Here is a 27,132-nt window from a genome sequence, read left to right on the forward strand (position 1 = left end):
TAGAAATGTTGATCTGGCAACAGGGTATAAAATACAGTGATTTTTATTGTAACCACTCCCCCCCCCTTTTTTTTCGGATTTAGGAAATAACAAAGACAACAGTTCCGAAATCCGTGTTAATGCAGGGTCTTTATTAACCCGAGACAAGGTCACAAGCAGCAGGTAGAATTCTTGATCAGGCATGAGAAGAAAAAAAGGGGAAAAGAGGAGCAGAATAGGAAAAAAGTCAGCAGCCTTACTACTGCTTTCACACGAGAGAGACGTGCTTTGGAAAAAAAAGCCTGATTCATAGAATCCACCTTTCTTATTTCCCAACCCACTTCAGACCAGAATACCATGGTAGATGGAAAAAAGGGGGAGGGGAAGAGCCCATGTTGGGCGATTCAACCTTAGATGGAATTGGTAAGGAAGGGCGACAATAAAAGTAGAGGGGAGGGGAAGGACAGAATCTGAACTGCGATAGCAGAGAACTAATGCACTTAAGTTGCAAAGAGATGTACGCAACGATTTCGGAGCACCCAAGCGTTTAAAAAAAAAAAAAAAGCACGTCTGAGCTCGGCTTCTGTCATCTTGGAAGCCTTCAGGGCTAATTTGCTTAATCTCGCTACCACGGCGAAGCTAAAGTCAAGGAAAGCACTTCGTCCTTTTCGCCCGAACCAGAGATAGGGCAAGCCCGCGGCCGTTGCACACGTGCGCGATCCTCTTCCCAGGGGACGGGCCTGAGGAAGAGGGAGCCGCGCAAGGCGGGTGACTCGGCTGGTGCATTGTTCCACTTCAGGGTGGGGCTTGTCATTGCAGGCTCTGGGCTGACCCTGCCTGAGAGCAGCTGCATCTGCTAGCCGAGAGAGAAAGAATGTGCACGTTGCGCGTGTTAATGCCAGGGAGGGATGCATGTCGTCGCCTCCTCTGACCCAGGGTGGGCTTCCTTCCGCAAAAGTGCCGCGCTCTCCAGAGGGGCTGGGAGGGGGAACGGGTTCGGCGACTAAGTAACGCGGCCCTCGCTTGGACTAACGGCCGCGGCGAAAGCACACACACACACATCCCACCGGCCGGCCCCCGCTTTTGTCTGCTGAGTAGCGGCAGCAGGCCAGCGCGGCGGCGGTGAAGGAAGAAGCCCGGCGACGCTCCTTGCCGCGCGCTCCCTCGCTCGCGGCCGGCGTTGGTCCCGCCTTTCCCGCTCCAGCAAAACGGCGCCGCGGGCCGGCCCTCGCCGGGCTGGTAGCTCAGCAGCCGCGCTCGGCCCAGGTGAGTCCGCTTTGCTCGGCCTGGCGCTTTCCCGGGGATTGCAGTAGACGGAGAGAGAGGCAAAACAGCAGAGCAGGCCCAGCCTTGCGGCCTGAGTAGGCTTTGTTTCCCGCCGCCTGGAAGGCTTCGCTGGCGCTGGCTGTTGCTCCTTCCTGAGGCTGCGGAGGTAAACCGTGCTGGGTGGGAGTCTCCTGAGAGTGAGGGGAAACAAGCTGCCGCCGCTTCGTTACCTAAATATGTGTGTGTGAGTGTGTGTGTGTGTGTGTGTGAGAGAGAGAGGGAGAGCGCATAAAATCCCTCCCCCTCCAGCCATTCTTCCCCTTTCCTTCAACCTGGCATTTCTGCTACTGATTTTTTTTTTTTAAATAATTGTGGCGGAGGCTCTTTTTTTCAACGTGGCTTGACTCCGTGTTTTTTTTGGGGGGGGGAGGGGGGACTCTGCTTTAAGCAAGAATTGCATTAAGACAAGAGCAACAGGTATTTTCTTATTTGCCTTTTGGGTGGGTTTTATATAGCTTTATAACGTTGAATAAGTAATATACACGCACACAACCGCTGGTAGAGAAGAGTCGATGCTGCCGCTTTCTTCTGTTCCTTCTCCCTCTCTTTTTGTGTTGTTGACATTTGCAACCCCAGCCCTGAGCAAAGAGAGTGGGTGATTGAAGGCACCATTCTCTCTCTCTCTCTCTCTCTCTCTCTAGACATCTTTCTATTCCGAAGCAATATTATTTCCGTAGTTTTGACCACTTTCTGTGTTATTTTGCACAATAAGATTTTCTAGACTTTAAGCATTTTTTAACCACGAAACAAAGGGCTTATGGTTCTGAGAAGGAAGAAAACTATTGATTTTGTTTTCTGAGCCATAAAAAGCCTGCATCTTTGAGAAGACTACAGACCGCTTCAGGTGAACACTTCACCCTGACTTTTTAGAATTACTGTAGTCAAATTGTCATCCTGCCATTTCAAATGTATGGTAGCTAATGTATGGCCAAAGTGATGGGTTCCAGTCTTGGGTTGTTCCATTGTTTGATACAGTGTTGCTTCTATCTAGAGAAAGGTGGACTGCTGACAGAATCTGCATAATCTACAGATTTTCTTAAAACATTTCCAAACCATTGTTTGGGAAATGGAGAGTAGGAGGAGTTACTTTTTTAAAAAAAGTCTGGAACCTTTCCATAGCAAATAGCAAAAATCAGGTTATGTATTTTTTCTGTGTCTTTACTGCAAAGCAGTGTATTGATTGCAGGTTATTTGCAAATACAGAAATTGTGACAGTGTAGATACTCTTTTATGTAAGTATTATTGTTTGTAGATACTCTCTTATGCCAGTATTACAATTGAGCACTGATTTCTTTCTCCCTTTCCTGCCCTTTGATAAAAAAAAAACAACCTGGAAATAGATACAATTCCTTGCCATATTCTTTCATCACCATGGTAATGTTTTTATTTTTATTTTTGAACTAAATGTATCTTTTCCAGTTTTTTTTATTGATCCATTGTCAGAGGAAGAGGGATTATAATTTAAAACTGGAATGGTTTCAGAGGCATCATTTTTTTTATTGAATTGAATTTTCTTTCCATTCTCCACATCCAACTTCCTATACCAAGTAATATCTGTGGATTCATTGGTATTAACTGTATATGTTTGAAACAGTGCAGGAAATCTTGAAAACTTACGAATTTTTCTGCCTTCTGTAGCATTAGGCCTTAGTATCTGATTTGCACAACAACACTTGGTTACAATCTGATGAATTTTTTTTGTAGATTATGAATGTGTAGAAGCATTTAGAAGTGCTTCGTGGAGAAAATTTCTTAATAAAAAACATTTCTGTCAAAAGCAGAATAACTTCAAAGTCTGGTACTCTGGTGAAGATCATTCCTCTTTTTTTAATTTTACAGATTGATATTTGAGGTTGAAGTTGTGTTTTTTTTAAAAAAAAATGTAAAAAGGCTTTTTTCAAGTAATAAAAATGAAATATTATATATCTGTGTTTCTTCTTTACAGATTTATAGAAAGAGGAGGAGAATAAACAAAGACATATATGCAACTGGCAGAAGAATGTAGTAGTAGCAGTTGCCCAAGTATATAAATAGTAGAATTTGGAATTCTATTACAGGACAAATTAAAAAAACAGAATTATTCAATAATTTATATTCCTCCAGTTTTTCTAAAATCTTAGCAGTTCTTTTAGTTTTTTACGATGATGTGACTTAGCTCAGTAGATTGTCCTTCCATACATCTTGGAACTACAAGGGTAGAATAAAGAATCAATGAAGTATATCAAATTTAGTTTTGAGGGTTTTTAAAATCAATTATTGTAACCTGCATTTTAGTATATAGATTAGGCCTTGGGCACGGAATAGAATATTTAGAAAAACTAGAAAGATCTATAATCTAGATTGATGACAATCAATTGCTAGTTATCCTGGACTTCTGACTTCCGCATTTGGCATTGCTCGGCTTCTATAAAAAAATACTATAATGGGATTGTTAATTTTACATAAAATATTTATATACATACTTTCTGTATCTAAAGAATAAGAGCCTGAATTGTGTTATGCTATAGTATATATATTTTTATCAGGAAATCAGTCTTGGGTTGGGAGGGAGTCAAATGGCAATTTGGTGTGTTTAAGAGGCAGACTCTACCATTGTATTTAATATCTGTAGAGATCCTCAGCTTGAAATATGTTTGGATTTGATACTTTATCGAAAAAAGAAGTTTCCTGTGTAATGAAGACTTCCTGGCACAGTATAACATATTTCAAAAGCTACCACTGATATTAATATTCCCCTTTCCTTCCTTTAGAAGCTTTAACAATTCAACAGTTAAATACTGAGTCCCATAGGACTGGCTACTATATATTGTTCCTGATTAAAACATACATATTCTATTTTGAGATTGCTCTATTTGCAACACTGCAACAGATGCAGGCTTAGCTGTTAACCAGTACAAGTGCTAGTTCTGTGTAAACGCACTGGGTTATCCTCAAGGTTTGGGTACAAGAAATTAAAATCCATGCTCTGCATGTAGCATTTAAACACCACTAGGTGTACATCATTACTCTAAAGTCATTTTGTTGTGTCTGAACATGACTTGAAGAAACAGTTGTTTGGATGTGGTAACAAAACAATTGAAACCCATAAGAGCTATGCTTTAATTAAGAGCAAAAGTTCAAATCCAGTGCAGTTTAGGACAGGTTAGGAGAAATATTTATGCTCAAAGTAGGTTAGACAACTCTAATGTGAAAAGAAATGAGAATTTTTTTTAAAAAAATAATGACAAAATCCAGTAAAGTTGATATAAAAAATATTGTATCTATTTCAATTGTCTCTTTTTTTCCTGAACCTCCCCTCCAACATCTTCAGTATGTTACAACTCTATCCTACCCTGTTCTGAGTTAAAATCCTCTGCAAAGGTTAATCCTGGTTTATCATTACAAAGCTTATCTGTATTGCAAATGGCAACACAACAGCAGCCACACTGCTGAATTTTTAAAAACATTTCAGCACTCATATAAAGTAATGTATCTTGCATTGGAATGGGTGAGGGGATGAGGTATTGGATTTAGATTGGTCCACAAATAGAGTGAGGCTTGTGATTAGATCATCAATGTTTTTTTTGGATTTCCAGTCAGAATCATGACCAAATCAGAATAGGCCAAGTCCACACTGGTTTGGGATAAGTTTGGTTGTATCTAGGGGTTCAGATCCAATCTTGAAATGTGTTGGTCAGTCTCTGAGAAGCCTCAGAAGTAATGACATGTTACAGAGACTTGTTCTAAAGCTTAAATCCAATCCCTGTGGATGGCAGTATTCCATATGAAATCTCTGGTTCTATTTAGTCTTTTAAATATTCTTTCAATTTCAAAAAGGAAAGCCAGTATGCTGTAGAAAAAGATTCTTCAAGTAAATCTTTTGAGCTTCATTTGGAATTATGAGCTGTGGTGGCACAGTAGTTAGAATGCAGTATTGCAGTGTAATTCTGCTGACTGCTAGCAGTTCAGTTCTCACCGGCTCAAGGTTGACTCAGCCTTCCATTTTCTGAGGTCGTAAAATGAGGACCCAGATTGTTAGGGGCAATATGCTGACTGTAACAGATTAGAGAGGGCTCTAAAGCATTGTGAAGCAATATATAAGTCTTAAGTGCTATTGCTATTATGTCTATTTGCACAAAAAAAAAATCATTAATTGGTTTCAGTTAAGAGGGGCCATTTCTAGCTGGAGAAAATGGTGGGATTCAACTGTACTAGTTGACACTCAGATGAGTTTTGTTTTTTGTTAAAATTGCCCATAATAGCAACCATTTTTTATGAATGCCTTAGTACGTTTTCAGATTTCTTTTTGTATATTACATCCAAAAGATGGAAGAATGCTTTAAATGTCCATTTTTACGACCATTTTCCATTGTCTTATGACCTAGGGTAAATGAGCAACATATTGAATAAATGTAGTCTAAAAGAAATTGTCAAACTTCTCTACTGATTTTCTTTCCTCCTGTAATTCAAAGTTTTGTACCTCCAGCAGAATAAATTCAGTATGCGAATCTGGTTCTCTTTGATTTTCCACTATTAAATGTAGTGATGTACAGGATATCTTTGATTTACAATCTGTGGTTGTAAGTTGAGGCACTATGTGACTGAACTTGATTTTACAACCATTTTTTAGGTTAAACATAAAGTGAGTCAATGCATTGTTAAGTTTGCTTAAGTCATTAAGCAAATGCAGCATATTCAGTGGGCTTTTTCTGCTGAAAAACAGCAAAATAAATCACAAATCATGGTTATGTGACTGTAGGTTATATACACTCATGTGACTGTGGAGTTTGGTGGGGTAGCTGTAACTTTGAGAATGAGTTGTAAGTAGCTTTTTTGAAGTCCGTACAGTTGATAAGTCATGAATCAAGGGCTACTTGTACCAGTCATTGTATTGTGGAACATATTCCTATTTTGATTATTTTATTTTGAATTCTATGGTGTGAAAGAAGTTAATGTCTTTCTAAAGAATCTGTTGTAAACCGCCAATAGAAAATTTCTAATTTATATTCACAGGGCTTGAAAAGTTGAATCTGTTTTGTTACTGGATTCCTGATGTCTTTGGAAATTGCCATAAACACAGTAAGTATATCTAGCGGGCATAGATATATAGTTTATTTTTGCCAATTGTCAAAATGTTTTAATTTTTATATAGATAGGTCTGTTGACACAAATGTTAGTTATAGTTATAGACCACATAATTAATAGCAAAAATGTAAGTATGTTTACATAGGTCAGGTTTTCTGTGTTCACTAAAATCCCGGAAAATTGAATCTGAAATTGTGCTTTTATATTTAATAATGTAAACTAGGGGTCCCCAACCCCTGGTTCATGGACTAGTACCAGGCTGTGGCATGCCAGCAACCGGTCTGCACAAACAAGGAAAACCCCATCTGCGGGATGCAGGCAGCACACAAAGCCGTGCCCCTTCTGGTCCATGGAAAAACCTCTCTCCACATAACCTGTCCCTGGTGCCCAAAAGGTTGGGGACCTCTGATGTAAACAATATAATTAATACAATAGCACCAGTATTGCTTGTTGCTTGCAATGGGGCATGTACACTGAAGGCATGAGTGTGTTTGCTTTGTGGCCTGCAGGAACAGAGCCATTGGCCAGATCTTTAGACTTTTTAAAGACTCGCTCGCACGAGTGGGGCTTCAGATGCCCATGATGATGCTTCTGGCAGTGCTCGTATGAATGGGGCCGTGAATGCTTGTGATGCTCTTGGCGGCATTCACGTGAGTGGGGCTGTGTGCATGTACACACACACGTGCACTGACCAGCCACTCATGCAGCCCCGTGGCCAATAGGCCACAGCCCACAGGTTGGGGACCTCTGCTCTAGTGCTGTCTGGAATTTTTTGCCCTCCAGATTTGTTTGTCTTAGTACATTACTGATACAACCTGCTGAGTGAATGCCTCAAATAAGCTCTGTTGCTGTTCTTCCCTGAAAGCACCTTGTTTGTGTAAGCCCTGGGCAGCATAATTGTTCTCCTTTAAATATTGAATTGATAACTAATGATAGCTTGCCAGCCTTACTTCAGAAATTTGCCCTGATCTGCAACAGAGCCTCCATAGTGTATGGATAAAGTGAAAAGTATGTTAGTCATAATCAACTGATTAAATACTCCAGAATCAAACAGTGATCTAGATCTCAGGAATGAGGCACAAACCAGTGTCTGCATGGTTAAGGCAAAACCAATGTGCATATATTCTGATTTAAGCTAGCTGCTCACAAATTGCATTCTAGGGACCTTTCTTGAAAATTTACCAGGAATTGCTGAACAAAGAAATCACAGAAGTTAAAATACATTTCCTCGTCCCTGTCTAACTTTTGCTTTCTTAACCAATAAAGAAATGTTGATAATAACAGATCAAAAATATTCACACATTTTGATATGTTTGTGTCCAGGAGCTAACTGGGACGTCAGGGTAGATTTTAGAATCATATAAATTGTGTTTGTGTTATTTTGTGTTATTTTTAGTTTACTTGGAAAACTGATCAATATGAAAAGTATTCTTGATACAAGAAACTAGTAAAATTAAATGAATGAAACTCAATTAGATGATTTAATAAAATAGATGATTTAATAACAGGCTTTGAAAAATAGGACTGAAATTTGTTGAAATCTTATGAAGATAGTATTGAGATTTTTTCTGTTGAAGTCCTATAGGCATAAAATAAATATGGGATGTGGTCTTCTGCTTTTAGGTGAGAAGATGAGCAGCTACGGTTCAGAAAAACTGAAGTTTGAAATTTTTTCTGACAAAACTAGAGAGAGAAATTGCATTGATTAAGATAAAAAGACATGAAGGTATGACACAGTTAAACAGATGAACAATTGCTAAGAGTAATTGGGTGGGGAGAGATGATGCCTGAATTTGAAAATCTTTTGGATATGGATAGATAGTGATACTATATAAAACTTGTTACTGGGGACAATATTGGAAGAAGGATTGTTTGCCTACTATAGAAGAATGGACGCTTAAAGTCTCAAATTTAGCAGAAATGGCTAAGATTTCTGCTTATTTGAAGGATCATTCACAAGAAAGATACATTTCGGTTTGGAGAAGATGGATAGATTATATTCAGAATAAATATGGGACTAAAAAATTCCATTTACTTTATGAGTAAATTTTAGAGTATTATTATTATTAATAGTTTACTATAGTGGAATTTTTATTAGTTTTATTATTTTTAGTATTAATATTGTTTAACAATTTGGATATTGTATTGTTCAAGAATTAGGATATTAACTTGTTTATATTATTAGGTTTATTTTTAATTTGTTTATTTTTATGTTAAAGGGGAGTTAAACCGCATTATGGACTTGGTTATTTACATAGTTGGTTAATGTTAGTTAGAGTATGATTATTACATTTGTTACCCTGTACTCAGCTCTGGGAAGTGGGGGAGGGAGGGGGGGGTTTAGGGTGGGTGGGTTTTGGGGTCTATATTGTAACTTTTATAAAACTTTTCAATAAAAAAAAAACCTTGTTACTGGCAGTCAAATTTGACAGAGTGGTTTCTGGTCAAGCTATGACAAACTGTTTTGTTTGGGTCAGAAGTGATGTAATATTATTTCAAGGCTAGTTAAAATGTGGCTGCCACTAACCTGATAATTTCATATTCTTATATTGAAATTGTTTCCTATTCTTTTCCTAGTATTGTAGTATCTTGGATTGTCATATTGTGTCATTTACTTGGGATTAGTGGATTATGAACATTTAGAATTTGACAATTTTATTGTATAAAGAAGTATTATAGGAAATAGGTGTTTCTGTTTAAATAAATCAATGAAATTTCTCTTGAATACTTCAGGTACAAAATAATTCTCTTCTTTTTGCTTACCATATCTCCCTTTCCTTCAGCTGTATCACTTAAATATGATTAAATATGATACAATGACTTAATATGAGCTAGCAGTGTGTGGCAGCAATCAAAAAAGCTAATACAATCCTTGGTTATATAAACAGAGCCATAGAATCAAAATCATGTGAAGTATTAGTACCACGTTATAAAACCTTAGTAAGACTACATCTGGAACACTGCATCCAGCTTTGGTTACCACATTGCAAAAAAAAAATAATGTTGAGACTTTGGAAAAAGTGTAGAGAAGAGCAACTAGGATGATTAAAGGCCCAGAGACTAAAATATATGAAGAACAGTTGCAGGAACTGGGTATGGCTAGTCTAGAGAAAAGAAGAACTAGGGGTGGCATGATAGCAGTATTCCAGTATTTGGAATACTGTAGTTTTCAGTATATGGAAACTAATCAAGCAGAAAAGCAACCTAGAATTAAGGAGAAACAGTGAGAACAATTAACCAGTGGAACAACTTGCCTTCAGAAGTTGTGGGTGCTTACTTCATCACTGGAGGTTTTTAAGAAGAGACTTGCCAGCCACTTGTCTCAAATTGTATAGGGTGTCCTGCTTGAGCAAGTGATTGGATTAGTAGACCTCCAAAATCCCTTCCAGCTCTATTCTGATTGATCGATTGTATTTCTCTTCTCTGACCCCTCCCCACCTAGCATTTCTCTTAGATTTGTACTTCATATACTGTAACTGCATTGGGCACCCAAAAAGTGGCAGTCTTGAAAGCAGGGTGTCTCCCCAGCTTCTACCCATTGGAACAGTCTGCTGCCAGTGCCCTGGACCTGCTTCTCTTACTCCATTCCTGGTTGAACCAGAAATTGTGCCTGAAGAGAAACCCAGATATTTATCTTGGAATCCTCTTAAAGGGTGATTCACGCATAGGCGTAACTAACTTTGTTTTATTTATTTATTTATGACATCTGTATGCTGCTAAATCTTCACCACAAGCTTACAAAATAGAATAAAAGCATTCAGAACATAATAAAATAACAAAAATAATGTAGTAATAATGGAAATGGTAATAGTGATAATACCTCATCACAGAAAATAGTAATCATCACAATCATTCCCCAAAGGTTGCTGGAACATCCTGATCTTTAAAAGCTTCTCTGACGTTATCAGTGATGGGGCCAGGCTAATCTCTACTGGGAGTCTATCCCATAATATAAGTGCCATGATGGAAAAGCAGTCCTCTGTGACTTCAGCCCCGTAGACTTATGATCTTTTAAACATCTGGATCCCAAGCTATGTAGGACTTTTATTCCTCAAACCTAATACTTTGAATCACACCCAGAAACCACTTGGCAACAATGCAAAGCTTGCAAGATAGATATTGAACCAGCCAATTTTACCAAATGGTCTTCAAAGGGAGCAGTCTGGTGATGAAAGTATGGATTACTGTGTCAAGATTCTCTTATTCCAGAAAGGGCCGCTACTAGTGTCCCAGAAAAACTGGGCAAAGCCTGTTCTGGTCATGGTCTCTACCTGCCCATCTAGCTGGATTCCTTTTCTCATCAAAAGACAACACAAACTGGTAGAAAACTGCAGTAAACAAACCATCTTGCTTGGGTTCAGTTTTAGCCTACTTAACCAGACTTCAGCACAGAGCTTGGAACCAGAACAGGCACAGAGCTTGAAATAACTGAAATTGCTATAAAGCCTGGGGATTTATCAACTTGACAGCCAGATTAAATTGGGATTAAATTGGGTTGCAGGGTGATTGGTACACCAGAAGAATACTCAGCTTATCTTGACAACCTGTGACAGGGACTCACCTTGTCACAAAAGCAGTACCCTGGTTGTATAGATAATCCTTACATAATGACCGATCTGTTTAACAGACATTCAAAGGTACAGCAGCATTGAAAAAGTAACTTTACAACTGGTTCTCACACCATCACAATATCCCTACAGTCACGTAATTGGGATTTGTGTGTTTTACATCAAGCAGGCACTTACAACTTTTATAGCATCTCATAGCCACATGGTCACACCATTTGTGTGCTTCACAGCCAGATTCTAGAAAGCAAAGTTGGTGGAGAAGCTGGCAGTAAAATCATATCACAGTCATGTGATGATTTGCTTTATGGCTGATTCACAACTGCAGCAGAAGTGAGGTTGAAAGTCAATTTCAGTCATGTGATATCTTGCTTAACAACTATGTTGCTTAGTGATAAAATTGGTGGTCCAAATTGAGGTTGTTAAACAAGGGCTACCTATATATACAATTTGTCCCATAAGATCAATGCTATTCGTTCTTCTAGCCAGTTTTGTGCTAAACAATAAGCCATGCTTTGCATTCTCTACTGGTCGGATTTAGTGTTGAATCCAGTGAAGTAATCATATGATGCTTTAGTATGATGTATGAATACAATCATTATGCAAGCCTAAATCAATTCATGGACTTGTTGTAAGATTAAAATATTGCTCTTCATTCCTTGGAAAGAACTTAATAATATGTTGTAGATAAAGAGTATCCTGAAGTTGGAAAATAACTTGAAAATCCATATTCATGAATTAGTGGTGAAGAAAAATGTCAAACAGCTGATTTGTGCTACTTTTAAGAGCTGACTCATAAAATTCAGTTATATGTAGTGTACTTAAACTTATAGAACCAAGTATATTTAGTGCATTTATTTCAAAGAGTCTTCTTACATGATTGTTCTTCCACCCACTTAAATTATAGTATTAACTAATAATTTCATAAATAATTTAAAACTAAGAATTTTTGAGCATGAAGAGCTACTGTGCTCTTATGACTTACTCCAGAATTTTCTTTTGTATTAACAAGTGTTTATATGAATAAGTGTACAAAGAAACAAGGGTTATAGCACAAAGGTCTAAGGGAAAATGTGGGTGGAAATAATGCATCTGGCTGGGAGCCAGAAAGATAGGTTGTAACATCAACCTTTTTTTAATGCTATATATTTGTTCTTAAAATTGTACAACCGAGTTATAATTTGAATCAATACTTTAAGTGGATTGATACGCACAGCTATCATGAGAAGATTACTACACCAAAATTATGGTTGTAGGAAATTATTCTTGGATGCTCATCTGTGTCACAGCGCACTGCCTACTGAAATGCACTTGTCCTAAATTATCATTTTATATGACTTGGGTGGCACTCCTTTACTGTCCTGCTTCCTTTTCTTTTGCCTTTGTGTAAATAAGACTGCAAATTAAACTGTTCAGTATAAAGTTAAATCAGTATGCATTTCAAGATTTTTTTTTGTCGGGACTTTATCCTGAAAATGGTGCACTGATGGAAGTAATGTTTAGTTTGGGTTTTCATATTTCTTGAGTAAAAAGAGCATTAGGAAGGCGTCTTAGAGAATTCTTCTTTATTTCTTTGTCATTGTTTGGCATCATTTACTTCACCACAAATGTATGCTTAAAATTATCATGTGAATCAAATTTTAGGAAGCTAGTGCTTTTTTTTAATTGATACACTTTATTAAGTATGCCGGATGAGAAACATATAAATGATAAACATATACATTCATTTTCATAAATGATAAATGAATATATTTTAAATTCGACAAATGAAGTGGATGCAGTACAACTATGTACATCCAGTCTTTAAATTTTTTTTTTAAATAACGAACTTCTTTGAAAATGCATGCATATACAGGGACATGGTAGAATCAACACATTTACAATATTATATCAGCCCACAAAAGTATCATTGAATTCAGAGGCATTTGCTTCTGAGAAGACATGCATATAATTATTGTTTTTGCAAATAATCATTTCCACCTAAGTAATTATTTCATATCTAATGGAAACAGGTTTTAAAAAATAGTTCTGGGGTGTAACACCTGATATTTATAAGCATAATGGATATATATATAGTTCTGCAATTTTTGCAAATTGTCAGTAATGATAACTTGTAAGGTTTCACATGGAAAAAGAGTATAGCTTGTTTTCTTAGGAAAATAGGTACCATTGAATATTAGGAAGGTTTTTCTAACAATGAGTGTTTTGACAGAGTAGCCAATTACCTAGAAATAATAGGATTCTTTTCCCTGGCTATCTTCAAGAAGGCACTTAATTTGGATTTCTGCACTAAGCTAGAATTGAGTGCAGCCTATAATTGTTCCCCTTTATGGATTACTGCCTTGTCGTGGCGAAGGGGCTTGCGTAACTCAATGAAGCTATGAGCTATGCCGTGCAGGGCCACCCAGGGCGGACAGGTTATAGCAGAGAGTTCTGACAAAATGTGATCCACTGGAGAAGGAAATGGCAAACCACTCCAGTATCTTTGCCATGAAAACCCCATGGACAGTACTAAAAGGAAAAAAGATATGACGCTGGAAGATGAGCCCCTCAGGTCGGAAGGTGTCCAATATACTACTGGGGAAGAGCAGAGGGCTAGTACTAGTAGCGCCAGAAAGAATGAAGCGACTGGGCCAAAGCCGAAAGGACGCTCAGCTGTGGATATATCTGGTGGTGAAAGGAAAGTCCGATGCTGTAAAGATTTTTTCTCCATAGGAACCTGGAATGTAAGATCCATGAATCAAGGCAAGCTAGACGTAGTCAAAAAAGAGATGACAAGACTGAACATCGACATCTTAGGAATCAGCGAACTAAAATGGACAGGAATGGGTGAATTTAACTCAGATGACCATCAGGTATACTACTGTGGGCAAGAATCCCTCAGAAGAAATGGAGTAGCCTTCATAGTCAATAAAAGAATAGGAAAAGCAATACTGGGATACAATCCCCAAAATGACAGAATGATCTCAATTCGAATCCAAGGCAAACCATTCAATATCACAGTAGTCCAAATCTATGCCCCAACCACTGGTGCTGAAGAGGATGAAATTGACCGGTTCTATGAAGCCCTACAGCACCTTATAGAATTAACACCAAAAAATGATGTCCTTATCATCATGGGGGATTGGAATGCTAAGGTAGGAAGCCAAAAGATAACCGGAATAACAGGCAAGTTTGGCCTTGGAGTACAAAATGAAGCAGGGCACAGGCTAATAGAATTTTGTCAAGAGAATACGATGGTCATAACAAACACTCTTTTCCAACAACCCAAGAGACGGCTCTACACATGGACATCACCAGACGGTCAACATAGAAATCAGATTGACTATGTGCTCTGCAGCCAAAGATGGAGAAGCTCTATACAGTCAGTAAAAACAAGACCAGGAGCTGACTGTGGCTCAGATCATGAGCTTCTCGTTGCAAAATTTAGGCTTAAATTGAAAAAAGTAGGGAAAAGCACTAGGCCACTCAGGTATGAACTAAATCATATTCCTGATGAATATACAGTAGAGGTGACAAATAGATTTAAGGAATTAGATCTGATAGACAGAGTGCCTGAAGAACTATGGATGGAAGTTCGCAACATTGTACAAGAGGTAGCAACTAAAACCATCCCAAAGAAAAAGAAATGCAAGAAAGCAAAATGGCTGTCTGAGGAAGCTTTGCAAATAGCTGAGGAAAGAAGGGAAGCGAAAGGCAAAGGAGAAAGAGAAAGATACACCCAATTGAATGCAGAATTCCAGAGAGTAGCTAGAAGAGATAAGAATGCCTTCTTAAATGAACAGTGCAAAGAAATAGAACAAAACAACAGAATAGGGAGGACCAGAGATCTCTTCAAGAAAATTGGAGATATGAAGGGAACGTTTCATGCAAAGATGGGCATGATAAAGGACCAAAATGGCAGAGACCTAACAGAGGCAGAAGAGATTAAGAAGAGATGGCAAAACTACACAGAAGAACTATACAAGAATGAGCTTAACATCCCAGATAACCACAGTGAGATGGTCATTGACCTCGAACCAGACATCCTAGAATGTGAAGTGAAATGGGCCTTAGAAAATCTGAGCAACAACAAAGCTAGTGGAGGTGACAGTATTCCAGCTGAGCTATTCAAAATCTTAAAAGACGATGCAGTAAAAGTGCTACACTCAATTTGCCAGCAAATTTGGAAAACTCAACAGTGGCCACAGGATTGGAAAAGGTCAGTTTACATTCCAATTCCAAAGAAAGGCAATGCCAAAGAATGTTCAAACTATCGCACCATTGCACTCATTTCACATGCTAGTAAAGTTATGCTTAAAATCCTACAAGCTAGACTCCAGCAGTATGTGGATCGAGAACTACCAGAAGTACAGGCAGGATTTCGAAGAGGCAGAGGAACTAGAGATCAAATTGCCAACATACGCTGGATCATGGAGAAAGCTAGGGAGTTCCAGAAAAACATCTACTTCTGCTTCATTGACTATGCAAAAGCCTTTGATTGTGTGGATCACAACAAATTGTGGCAAGTTCTTAAAGAGATGGGAGTACCAGACCATCTCATTTGTCTCTTGAGAAACCTATATGCGGGTCAAGAAGCAACAGTGAGAACCGAACACGGAACCACTGATTGGTTCAAAATTGGAAAAGGAGTCCGGCAAGGCTGTATACTGTCGCCCTGCCTATTTAACTTATATGCAGAGCACATCATGAGAAAGGCAGGGCTAGATGAATCAAAAGTTGGAATTAAGATTGCCGGGAGAAATATCAACAACCTAAGATATGCAGATGATACCACTCTAATGGCAGAAAGTGAAGAGGAACTAAAGAGCCTCTTGATGCGGGTGAAGAAAGAGTGCAAAAGTTGGCTTGAAACTCAACATTAAGAAAACCAAAATCATGGCATCCGGCCCTCTCAATTCCTGGCAAATAGATGGGGAAGAAATGGAGGTAGTGACGGATTTTATTTTTCTGGGCTCAAAGATCACCTCAGATGGGGACTGCAGCCAAGAAATTAAAAGACGCTTGCTCCTGGGGAGGAAAGCTATGGCAAATCTAGACAGCATTCTAAAAAGCAGAGACATCACCCTGCCAACAAAAGTGCGTATAGTCCAGGCCATGATTTTCCCAGTTGCAATGTATGGCTGTGAAAGTTGGACCATAAGAAAGGCTGAGCGCAAAAGAATTGAGGCCTTTGAACTATGGTGCTGGAGAAGACTCCTGCGAGTCCCTTGGACTGCAAGGCGTTCAAACCGGTCAGTCCTAGAAGAGATCAACCCCGACTGCTCTTTAGAAGGCCAGATCCTGAAGTTGAAACTCAAATACTTTGGCCACCTAATGAGAAGGAAGGACTCACTGGAGAAGGGCCTAATGCTGGGAAAGACTGAGGGCAATAGAAGAAGGGGACGACAGAGAATGAGATGGCTGGATGGAGTCACTGAAGCAGTAGGTGTGAATTTGAATGGACTCCAGAAGATGGTAGAGGACAGGAAGACTGGAGGAACGTTGTCCATGGGGTCACGATCGGTCGGACACGACTTCGCAATTAACAACAACAACAACACTTCCGGTGGATTTTGCGCGCGCGATGGCGGCTACTTTGTAGCCGTCCTCCTGGGTAAGTGTAAGAACCGCTATGAACAGCAGACATCAGCTGTTCAGCGGTTCAAAATCCCCCTCCCGGGCAAAGGGGGGGGTAGAGAGTGTCTGAATAGTGGTAGAGCCTCTTTTGCACCCCCCAAGTTTTTTTTGGGGGGGTGAAAGGAGTGCTCCCACGGAGTTCAGACTTGTCTCCGCTTCCCAGCTGTTTTTGTCCTCAGGGACAAAACGAGCCGCTGCAAACACCTCCGTGCTTAAAGAGAACTGGTGAGGTTTTTTTTTTTTTATAAACGGACAGAGCTGAGTAGAGGATTTAGTTTTTGCTTTCTTTGACTTATTTGGATTTTAAGTTTTAAGACTTGTTTCTATTTTTATTCTCTCTTTTTATTTTTCTTTCTTTGTTGAAAGGGAAAGTAAAATGGCGATCGGCAAATCTCTCGGTGTTTTTTTCTGGAAGTTAGAATGCTGACCGGCAGGCTTTTTGGTGTTTCTCTTTCTTTCCTTTCCCTTTCCCTTTTTATTTTCTTATGATTGGAATGGTTGTTTTTGGTATTTCTAAGTATTTTTTTGGAACGGACTTTTTCTATTTAATTATTTTTTTTTCTTCTCCCTTTTTTTTTCTTTTCTTTGAACTCCCTTCTTTTTATTGTAATGACCCTTTTTTGAAGGACTTTTTTCTGTTTAATTTTTGCAATTTTTAAGAAGGAGTAAAGCTTTTTTTTAATTCCTTTTCTCTTCTTTTTTTTCCCTTTTTTCTTTTTATTATAATGACCTTCTTTGGAGGGAGTTATGATTTTTGAAGGAATTTTTATAATTTTTTAAGAAGGACTAAAGGTTTTTCTTTAAGATGGCTCCAAAGCGTCCAGGGATTTCTACAGCTTCTAAATCAACAGTTTCACCCTCTTCTGGGGGTCAGCTAATAACTATGAAGGATTTGCAAGACATGATGGGAGATGTTATAATTCAAATTAGGGCAGAAATGAAAAAGATTTTAGAGGAAAATAATAAGATCTTGAGACAAGATTTTGTTTTGGCTTTAGAAGGAGTTGCTTCTGTTCTTGAAAAGGTGAACTCCCATGTGGAAGAGGTAGCTGAAAAAGTGGACATAATGGAGGGGAAAATTGAAAGTATGGAAAAAGAAATGGAAAATGAGATTCTTATGCTTCAATATGGACAAATGGAATATGCCTTAAGAATTAGGGGCCTGGGAGAGTCTTTGCAAGGAGATCTGAAAGAGATGGTTGCAAAGGACTTTGCATTGATTTTGAATAAAGAAAAAGAGGGAATACTTAGTGAAATTGAAAAATTATTTAGGGTTAACTCTGTGGTGGCAGCACAGAAGAATCTGCCAAGAGATGTGGTAATTTACTTTGGTAAAAGATCTTTACGCAATGAAATTGTGCAAGCCTATTATAAGAAGAGATTTCAAATTGCTTCACAAGATGTTATAATTTTTAAGGAGATCCCATCTAAAATTTTAAGAAGAAGAAAGGAGTTTGCTTTTCTAGCAAATGAACTTAAAAAGAGAAAAATTTTATTCAGATGGGATGTTCCGACTGGAATGGTGGTGAATTACCTGGGGACATGTTATAGACTTAATACTGTTTCTCAAGCAAAAGATTTTTATACTTCGGTCCTGGGGGTATGTGCATCGCCATCTACTAAGTTTAAAGCTTTGGAAGAAAAGAATGTAGAATTACAGTTTGAAGAGCCTATATTTATGAAAACTGGCGAATCTTTGTGTGAGAGGCCTCAACAAGTCCAGGTTGAGGAGCAGAAGACAACTTGTGCAGTATACAATTCCAAAGAAAAGCAGCAACAGAAGAAGGTTAAGGAAGTTTCATATTCAGTGGTCTCTGAATCTCTGGGAGATGTTAGACCTACAAAGTCTTTGGAGCAATCTTCAAGGGTGGAATTGCTGCCTGAAATGGAAATTGGGAAATCTCAGTTTGAGGGGCATCAACAAGAGAGGAACGGGCAGAGGATAACTTGTACAACTTACAATTGTAAAGACCAATACAAGGAGGAATTCAAGGAACCCTTACCTGTATTGGCTTCGGAGTCGATGGGAGATTCAGGAATTTTGGAGCAGTCTCCTAAGGCAGAACTTGCAGCATTTCTTACGAGTTTGATACAAGAATGGAGAAGGGAAATGGAAGAATGGAAGAATGGAGAATGGAAAAAACTGGAATGTGAATAATTAATAATAATACTAATACAATTGAGACTGATAAGGATGCAGTTTCTTACGGATGGAATTTGTTATTGGTGAAGATTGAAATGTTTAATGTGTTTATTATGGATAGGCGTATAAGGGAATTTTGTTGTTTTAAGTTTTGAACCTTTAATGATAATATTGTTTAAATTTGTGTTTTGAAGGGATTATAATTTGCTCATTTTAGTGAGGGGATTCTAATGTTTTAAATTTTAAGTAATGTTTAAATTTGTGTTTTGAAGGGAGTATAACTTGTTCAAGTTTTAAGTATGCTTAAATTTGGTTTTTAAATATTATTAATATTTTTAAGAGAAAATAATTTGTTTAATTAAATGTCTAGATTTGTTTAGGAAAGAAAGTAATGTTTAAATTTGTGTTTTTGGAGGGAGTTTATATAGAATGATGATTGTATTTAGATTTTTTTAGGATTTAAAAGTGTTTCTAGTTTTTAAATATTATTATTAATATTTTTAAGAGAAAATAATTTGTTTAATTAAATGTGCTTAGATTTGTTTAGGACTTATAGGTTTTTTAAGTTTTTTCTTTTTGGATAGGAGAGAAGATTATGAAGATTGAAGGAAATATGTATTTACTTTAAGTTTTTTAAGAGTATTTAGTTTTAATGGTATAACAAAGGTTTATATGTTTATTTTTTCGTTTTAGGATAAAGAAAGAGGGAGAAATTAGATTTTACACTATAGATATAGATATTCAAAGAAAGTAATGTTTAAATTTGTGTTTTTGGAGGGAGTTTATATAGAATGATGATTGTATTTAAATTTGTTTAGGTTTTAAAAGTGTTTTAAGTTTTTTTTTTTTTAATTAAGCCTGTACTCAGCTCTGGGAAGTCCAGGGGAGGGTTTGGGAGGTTGGGAAGGGGGGGGGTGAGGTAGGGTTGGGGGGGGTATGGGAAGGGGATTTGTTTTTGTAAAATGTAAAAAATTTTCAATAAAACAACAACAACAACAACTATAATTGTTAAATGTTTGGATGTGATGAATTAACTGATCTCAAGTTTCTGAGTCCTGATGGGAGGAAGTTCATAAATCAGGGTTCAGCCTATTTTTGATATAGTTGCAATCTCTTTGGGAAAAAAAAAGCCCAATTAGCAGGGTGGAAGTGCTCTTTGATCCATATCTATCTCAGCAAATTATGAGACAGTGAAAGTTCTGAATGTAATTTTTGTCTGTTGAATGTTCCCACTTGATTAGAACCTAGAATGTTTATGTTTTAAAAAAATTAGAACTGAAAAAATGTAACAATATTGAGAATTGTAAAATTTAGAAAGCAATGGACATAGACATTATAAATTGTTGATTTAGTCTAATTAATTCATTTTTAAAATAGATTTAGGCATACTTTCTTTACTTTTTATATACCTTAATACTTTCTTTCAAGGAAAAATAGGGCTAATGCTTTATTTGAATTGAGATTCCAAGGTTCAATTATTTTTTTTTTAAAAAAAAATACATTTATTTGATCTTTTTTTAAAAGGTGGAAAAGATGCAGAGTGCAGTGATCTATTTATGATGTACTTTTAAAAGCACTGCATAAAGAAGTCATTCAATATTTTTGATTCAGAACTTGGGAAGATTTTATCATGTTAATGGTGAAGTTGTAACATGAATTTTGATTAGAAAAATATGTGTCTAAAACAAGTTCTGGCTTTTGTACAAATAATAAATAAGCTGCAGTTGAAAACAGTAGGAGGATTTGTAAAATTAAAATGGCCTGCGGAATCTCAATTTTTGAATATAGGAAATGTATTTCTGAAAAGCTTCTGGCAATCAAAATAATTGAATGTGTTTTATAGAATAGTTTATATTGTAAAGATAAAATTGATGGTGATACAATAATGCATTTTCTTTACATAGGGTAGATTAAGGAAATGTGCCAGTGTTTGATAAAATTGCTTTTCTAATACAGAAAAGAAAGATAATGCTCAAAAAGATGTTACTCAGCCAGGCATGGTATCAGGGTGTCTTTAACTTACGTTCTACAGTTGTTACTTTTATAATTACAATTATATGGGAGGCATTGCATACACCATGTCATTTCTTTTAAATTTCAATATTTGTTTCATGGATATGAAAGAATGTTGTAAAAATGTTCTTCTGCTAGTCATAGCATCTTTTATCCTTCATATTTCATCAGTGTATTATATTCTTTATGAAAAGTGCATTGTATCCTAAAGAAAAGCTTCTAATTCTGTTTGGAAGGCCTTAGTACCCGTTCTGCTAAGCACATATAATCAGACGTTCAAAGAAAAATTATAATTGCTTATGAACTGGAAGAAAGGTATTTTTTATTCTATGGGCAGAAATACCTGCTTTCCCTATCTTGATTCTCTAAAATAGAATTGGATTCTAAAGTTCTAAGCAACGAAAAATGGATGAGGAGGAATATTTTAAGTGTGTTGGGAATGAACATGTTATTTGTGCCTTATATGTTTCACTGTTCTTGTTTGAAATTACGGTACATTTCACTGCTCTAAAATATATTTAAAGCAAACATCACATAGAAGACAAAACAAAAGCTGAAAAGTTTCCAGTTCTCTTAATTAAGATTTATTAGGCTGGATCAGATTAGTCATGCAGTATATGTATAAAAATTCTTTCTACATATCTGAAAGTTTTAAAGTTTATTAATAAGTAAAATGCAAATCAATTAAGGTGATTGTTTGAACCCTGTATATGAAAAAATAGCACTAAGGTTAACATTACAAACAATGCATTTTTAATATTTGTCAGATATGTACAAACTAACATAATGAAAAGGATTTTATGGAAAGATGGATCTATGTCTTAAGTTAGTAACTAAAGAGTGAATCAATAAAGAGAGTCAGTTTAGTCCAGTGCAGGGGTGTCAAACTGCCGGCCCGCGGGCCAGATGCATCATAACGAAACTGCACCCACCCCAAAACTTCTACAGTTCATCAGGGACTTTAGAAAAGAAAAATAGAATGTGGCCACTGTTAATGGGTTTAATATCATGAAACATTCTTCAGTTGTAACGAGAGCATGTGGATTACTATCTGGACAAGTGTAACACAATTACATATAATAATTTATTTTCCTTGGCTGTGGCTTCTAATATTATGCTGTTCATTTTCAGATCTCTGAAAGTTAAGAGACGATAGGATGGATGCTACCGTAATATTGTCTATTCTGAAGAAAAAATTAGCTTTCCTCTCAGGTACAGTTGTGTCCTTTTTATTTTTATGTATTATAAGAAAAACTTTTAAAACACTTTTCTGCTTTCACTGTTTTCTGATACGTGGCATCAATATCCAGTAGAAATTCTTCTGACAATTGTGCATTTTATATTATCTTCAATCTCATCTTGTTCTTGTGGAAATAATGATTATTAGTTTTCTGTAGATACTCGGTAAATAAAATTATATTTCTATTTTGGTGTATTAAAATTCTCTCCATATTCTATGTTTATTTTTAATTTTAAAATCTTACATTAATAGCAGTTCAAATCACTGTCTTACGCATGTCTAAAATATGGAGAATTCAAAACATTCTCAAAAGTACTTTTTCAAGAAGCAACTGGACTTTCTTATTTTTCTTTGAAGATGTTTCGCTTCTCATCCAATAAGCTTCTTCTGCTCTGACTGGATGGTAGGGAATGGAAGGATTTATATCCCTTGCAGATAGCTGGTCATTTGCATTCTTTTAGAGAGTTGTTGAGGTCACCTGGACGTTTATCTGTTCAATTTCAAAATTGAATATTTGCACCACTCAGGTGACCTTGAAGACATAGATAAACCTCCAGGTGAACCTTGGATGAGAAGCGAAATGTCTTCAAAGAAGGTCCAGTTGCCTCTTGAAAAAGCACCTTTGAGACAACCATGACCTGGATGACTGAGAATCTCCATAGACAAATTCAAAACAGTTTTGATTGAGATGTTGATCAGGTTGAGAGCTCTTTCAGTCTTAAGCTACTAGATGTGTTCTCTTAGGATGCATTTGGATGTTTTAATTTTAAATGCTACAAGTAGTGCTTAATATTTGGTTAGCTTTATGTTTTTTAAAATTGATGTTGGACTCTGAATGCTTAGATTGCCCTCTGATATAGTTGTAAAGAAAAAGTATTCCTGTTAAGCAGGTTTTATTTGATAATAGAGGTATTGTTTACTCCTATAGTTTCTACTGAGAGCCCACATTTTTTCCTTTCTTAGAATCCTGTAAAATGAGAACCATAATTAATACTTATTACATTGTAATAACACCAATCCTTGAGGTTTACTTCATGTAATATAAGGTAGTAAATTGATTAGTTCATGACTAATGAACTGCTTAATAACAACTCTTTATATTTGTGTTGCCTTATTTATTGCTGTTTATAGATGACTGAGTGGAAAAGTTACAAACTTTAGGACATTAAGAGTTTTATCATTTAAAAGCTTACTTGTAGTATATAAATACAAGTAGTCCTTGACTTAACGACCACAATTTATGTTGCTAAGTAGGAAATTTGTTAAGTGAGTTTTGCCCCATTTTATGACCTTTCTTGCCAGATTTGTTAAGTGAATTACTGTGGTTGTTAAGTTAATAATATGATTGTTAAGTGAATCGGGCTTCCCCATTGACTTTGCTTGTCAGAAGGTCTCATAATCTGATCACATGACCCCAGGATGAATATGAACCAGTTGTCAAGCATCTGAATGTAAAACATGTGATCATGGGGATGCTGCAACAGTAGTAGGTATGAAAAATGGTCATAATCACTTTGTAACTTTGAATATTCACTAAATAAACTGTTGTAAGTCAAGGACTACCTGTAATTTTTTTAGCAATATAATTGGCAGATAAGAATGTATTTGGGAGGTGCCAAAAGGAGAACTTATTTGAATTACAAGTTGCTAGCATAGATGTCAAATAATTAAAAAAATGGTTTTGAATGTATAGATGCATAATAGATCCTAAATAGTTGTAATATCCTTGCTTGCTTAATGATTATTAAAGTATCAGATGCACATTACAAGTTTTATCTCTTCCTATCTCTCTCTCAACTGTGTGTGAATTCCACGCAGCCATCTCAAGCAAAGAAGATGATGTATTTCATTCTATAGTTGACTTCCAATCTTTTATTTAGGGCAGGGGTCCCCAATCTCCAGTCTGTGGGCCAGCACCGTTCCACAGCATGCCAGCAAACAGGCTGCACAAACAAGCAAAGCTCCATCCTCGGGATGCAGGGAGTATTCAAAACCACACCCCCTCTGGTCCCCAGAAAAACTTTTCTCCATGACACCAGTCCCTGGTGCCCAAATTTAGGGGATTGATGTTATTAAAGTAGAGCAATGTTCATCCTCATTGAAAAGGCAAATAAAAATAGCCTTAATAAGTAACTGCTTATAATTGTAAGCATCATCTGTAACTAAATGTACTTAGAGAGAAATTTTACTTATTGCAAAGGAACTTGGGACTAAAGGAAATGTTTAGAATTGGTCTAGAGATTATTAATTATTTTATTTTTGTAAGCAAAAACCATATTGCTTTGGTTTCTGAAAATCATTTTGAAGATTTACTAAGTTGGAATTTTATCTCTCTGTATGTATCTGTCTTTCTTTAATTTTCCCCAGCTATTTTTGCTTTTTACTGGAAGACTAGATTTTATATTACATGCAAAAACTATATTTAGAATGGACAAATGGAAATAAATTACGACACTTCCCATAATATCAGCAGTGAAGAGCAAGGAACTATTCAAGAAAATAATTTTACATAGTGATGTTCTTAATTACACATATCTTCATTTCATCCTTCTGTTTTCTTGGCCAAGATGTTCCTTTGTAAACCAATGGTAATACGATATAATGCAAACAGTCTCTGACTTTGGTAAACCCACCTCTACATAGCTCTATAAAACATGATAGTTGGCTGTATACATGCGTGAAAAGGTGGATGCCATTCTGTGCATTCTCTAAAATCTGTCTGTCTCAATCATATATGTGGAAAAAGATTGTTAGTTTTTGTGCAGGTACAAAGGAGACGGCCTGTTGACATGGAAAAATTGGTGATCTAAATTTTGCAAAAGTTGATATTTATGGAGTGATATTTATGTATATCAGAAATTGCTTAAACCACTGATACAGCAACATGTACGTAACAGTCTAAGCAGATAGTGTCCTTCTTTTTTAGGGAAATGGGCAATTCAGAAATTAAGCAAGAAACTTCCATACTCACCATATGTAATTTGAATACCAATGCATTGGTGGTTGTCTGGTTGATTGCCTTTATGTGGTATTACCCCCCTCCATCCAACATCTCTTAGCGGCTTATATAAAATACAATAAAGCAAAAAAATAAGGGTATGGTTAAAATATTAATAAAGTAGCAGCCATAAAAGCCCAAACTGGGGGGGTTGAAATAAGAATTCAGGATGAATTAGTTTGTTATCAGTAACAAAATCAATGTGTTTGAGGGTGGATGAATGGATGAATTTCTTAGGTGACAACTTTTAAGAGTTTTGAGAATGGGGTTTTTCTAATTACTGAACCAATCTGTGCCTGTTAGTGGCTAATTCATTATAAAGTTTATATCTCAAATGGAAGCACATCTTTGAGGATTCATACATTTTTCTTTTTTTCTTTTTTCTGTTCCTGCAGGAAAGTATAGTATATAGCCTGTTAGATTTGCAATTAGACCCTTGACAAAACTTGTATATCAAAGCTGCTTTATTGACTTTCAAGGAATGATTCTCATGTTTTTATGCTAATAAGGATATTCTGTCCCCTTCTTTGTTACCTTACATCTTTATCAGCTATAAAGTAATTATTTCCCAATTGAGGTCTTGCACTAATGTTTATATATGTTCCAGCTATCTTTCAACAAGATTATATAATTAATGTAACACTGTAACCTTTACTCTTAGATCTTTTGGGTGGAAGAAATCAGGAATTTGTTGTAACATACAAGTTTAACATCTTTCTGAAAACCAATAAGCTTGATTTCCACCAGGAGACTTATTCCAGAGCACAGGAAAGGGCAACAGCATTTGGCTTCAGTTCTCTTCCATCCTCTTAAATGTGGGATAATGAGTTTCCCCCTAAATAATCTAGTAGGTTGAGCTGACTCTGGTTAATTCATCATTTTCATTTTTTTCATTCCAACTATGGTCAGTCATCTTCACTGATGGGAGATTATTTCCCACTGATGGGAGATGATTGCCCACCATAATTTCCTACTATGAAACATTTCATTTTAGATTATGCCTTCAGATTCTACTGTTTTGATGAATTTATCATTGTTCCCATCCAACCTATGTACTACACATATTTTGAAGTACAGTTCAAAATAGAAAGCAATACTGTGAATAGAAAATAGAGAACAATGCTATGGATTTGGCAATTATGAGAGTTTAATCCACACATAAGGGTGGCATTTATTTGGAATATATAATATGTTATTTGGTTTTCTCTATGCCTTAACAGAAATTTCTTTTCTTTATGCATGACATGGTGTGCTATCCTTGTAAAGCCCTCTTATCTGCTGCAGTCCTCTGCAGCATATCCATATGTTCCAGAGATCCCCCAGCCCCAAGAAACAGCGTGTTAGATGTTTATGTGGATTGCAATGGGAAGGGGATTTAGAAGGCATCAGATTCCCCTCAATTAACTATTGCCATATGCATAGAAAAGCTTTCTTGAGAAGTATAAAATCTCCACTGAAAGGAAGGATAATCGATTTGTTATTTGCATCAAGCATTCATTATTCAAGATTTTTTTTCCTTCCTTTTTAGAAGCATGTTTTATCTTTTTCACATTTTTTGTCATCTTGCTTTATAGGACAATCAATTCTTTAGCAGAATGGGGTACTTTTTTCTTGTTCAGTCCTTTTTAATTTTTAAACTCTTGTATAAACAACAACAATAGCAAGAAAACCTTAAAGCTGACAGTGAAATGTTTTATTATTAAACACATGGAAACCAGCCCTATTTAAAAGAAATACAATAAAAGGAAGAAAGTGCAATTTCCTTAGTGATTTCAAATTACAGAATAAATATTCTTTTGAGAAAAACTGAGTCATTTCATCTTCCTCCACCTGCAGTTTATAATTGGCTGAATTCCTATTTCATGAGAGAAGTAGAGGTAAGGCAATATAACAGAGTTGGTCTTCTAGTCCAACCCCCTGCTCAAGCAGGAAACCCTATACCATTTCAGACAAATAGATGTCCAGTCCCTTCTTTAAAACCTCCAATGATGGAGCAACCACAATATCCAGAGGCAAGTCATTCCACTGATTAATTGTTCCTAAGAAGGAAATTTCTTCTTAGTTCTAAGTTGGCTGTCTCCTTGATGATGATTTTGAGGATGATGAGGCCTGCAAATTCTTTGCAGTTTCAGATATAAAGATGTAGAAACTTAAGCAGGGGAAATTTGACTAACTAGGTATGCTT

The 27,132-nt window shown here is 36.6% G+C and overlaps 1 protein-coding gene across 4 annotated transcripts in view; it reads left to right on the forward strand.

Moving 5' to 3' along the window:
* The first annotated feature begins 261 nt into the window (after positions 1 to 261).
* Positions 262 to 27,132, forward strand: part of SESTD1 (SEC14 and spectrin domain containing 1) — a 62,487-nt gene continuing 35,616 nt past the window's right edge. The window contains exons 1-4 of one of the 4 annotated variants that reach the window (XM_039329746.1): positions 262 to 1,245; positions 6,298 to 6,363; positions 7,993 to 8,095; positions 21,841 to 21,921. In XM_039329746.1, coding sequence (XP_039185680.1) covers positions 21,867 to 21,921 — 55 coding nt within the window. In that variant the 5' untranslated portion in view covers positions 262 to 1,245; positions 6,298 to 6,363; positions 7,993 to 8,095; positions 21,841 to 21,866. The other 3 variants (XM_039329745.1, XM_039329742.1, XM_039329744.1) reach the window with 3 other exon arrangements.

This window comes from Crotalus tigris, unplaced genomic scaffold, assembly GCF_016545835.1.
Source record: "Crotalus tigris isolate CLP2741 ecotype Arizona unplaced genomic scaffold, ASM1654583v1 scf7180000024412.151370, whole genome shotgun sequence".
NCBI classification, from domain to species: Eukaryota; Metazoa; Chordata; class Lepidosauria; order Squamata; family Viperidae; genus Crotalus; species Crotalus tigris.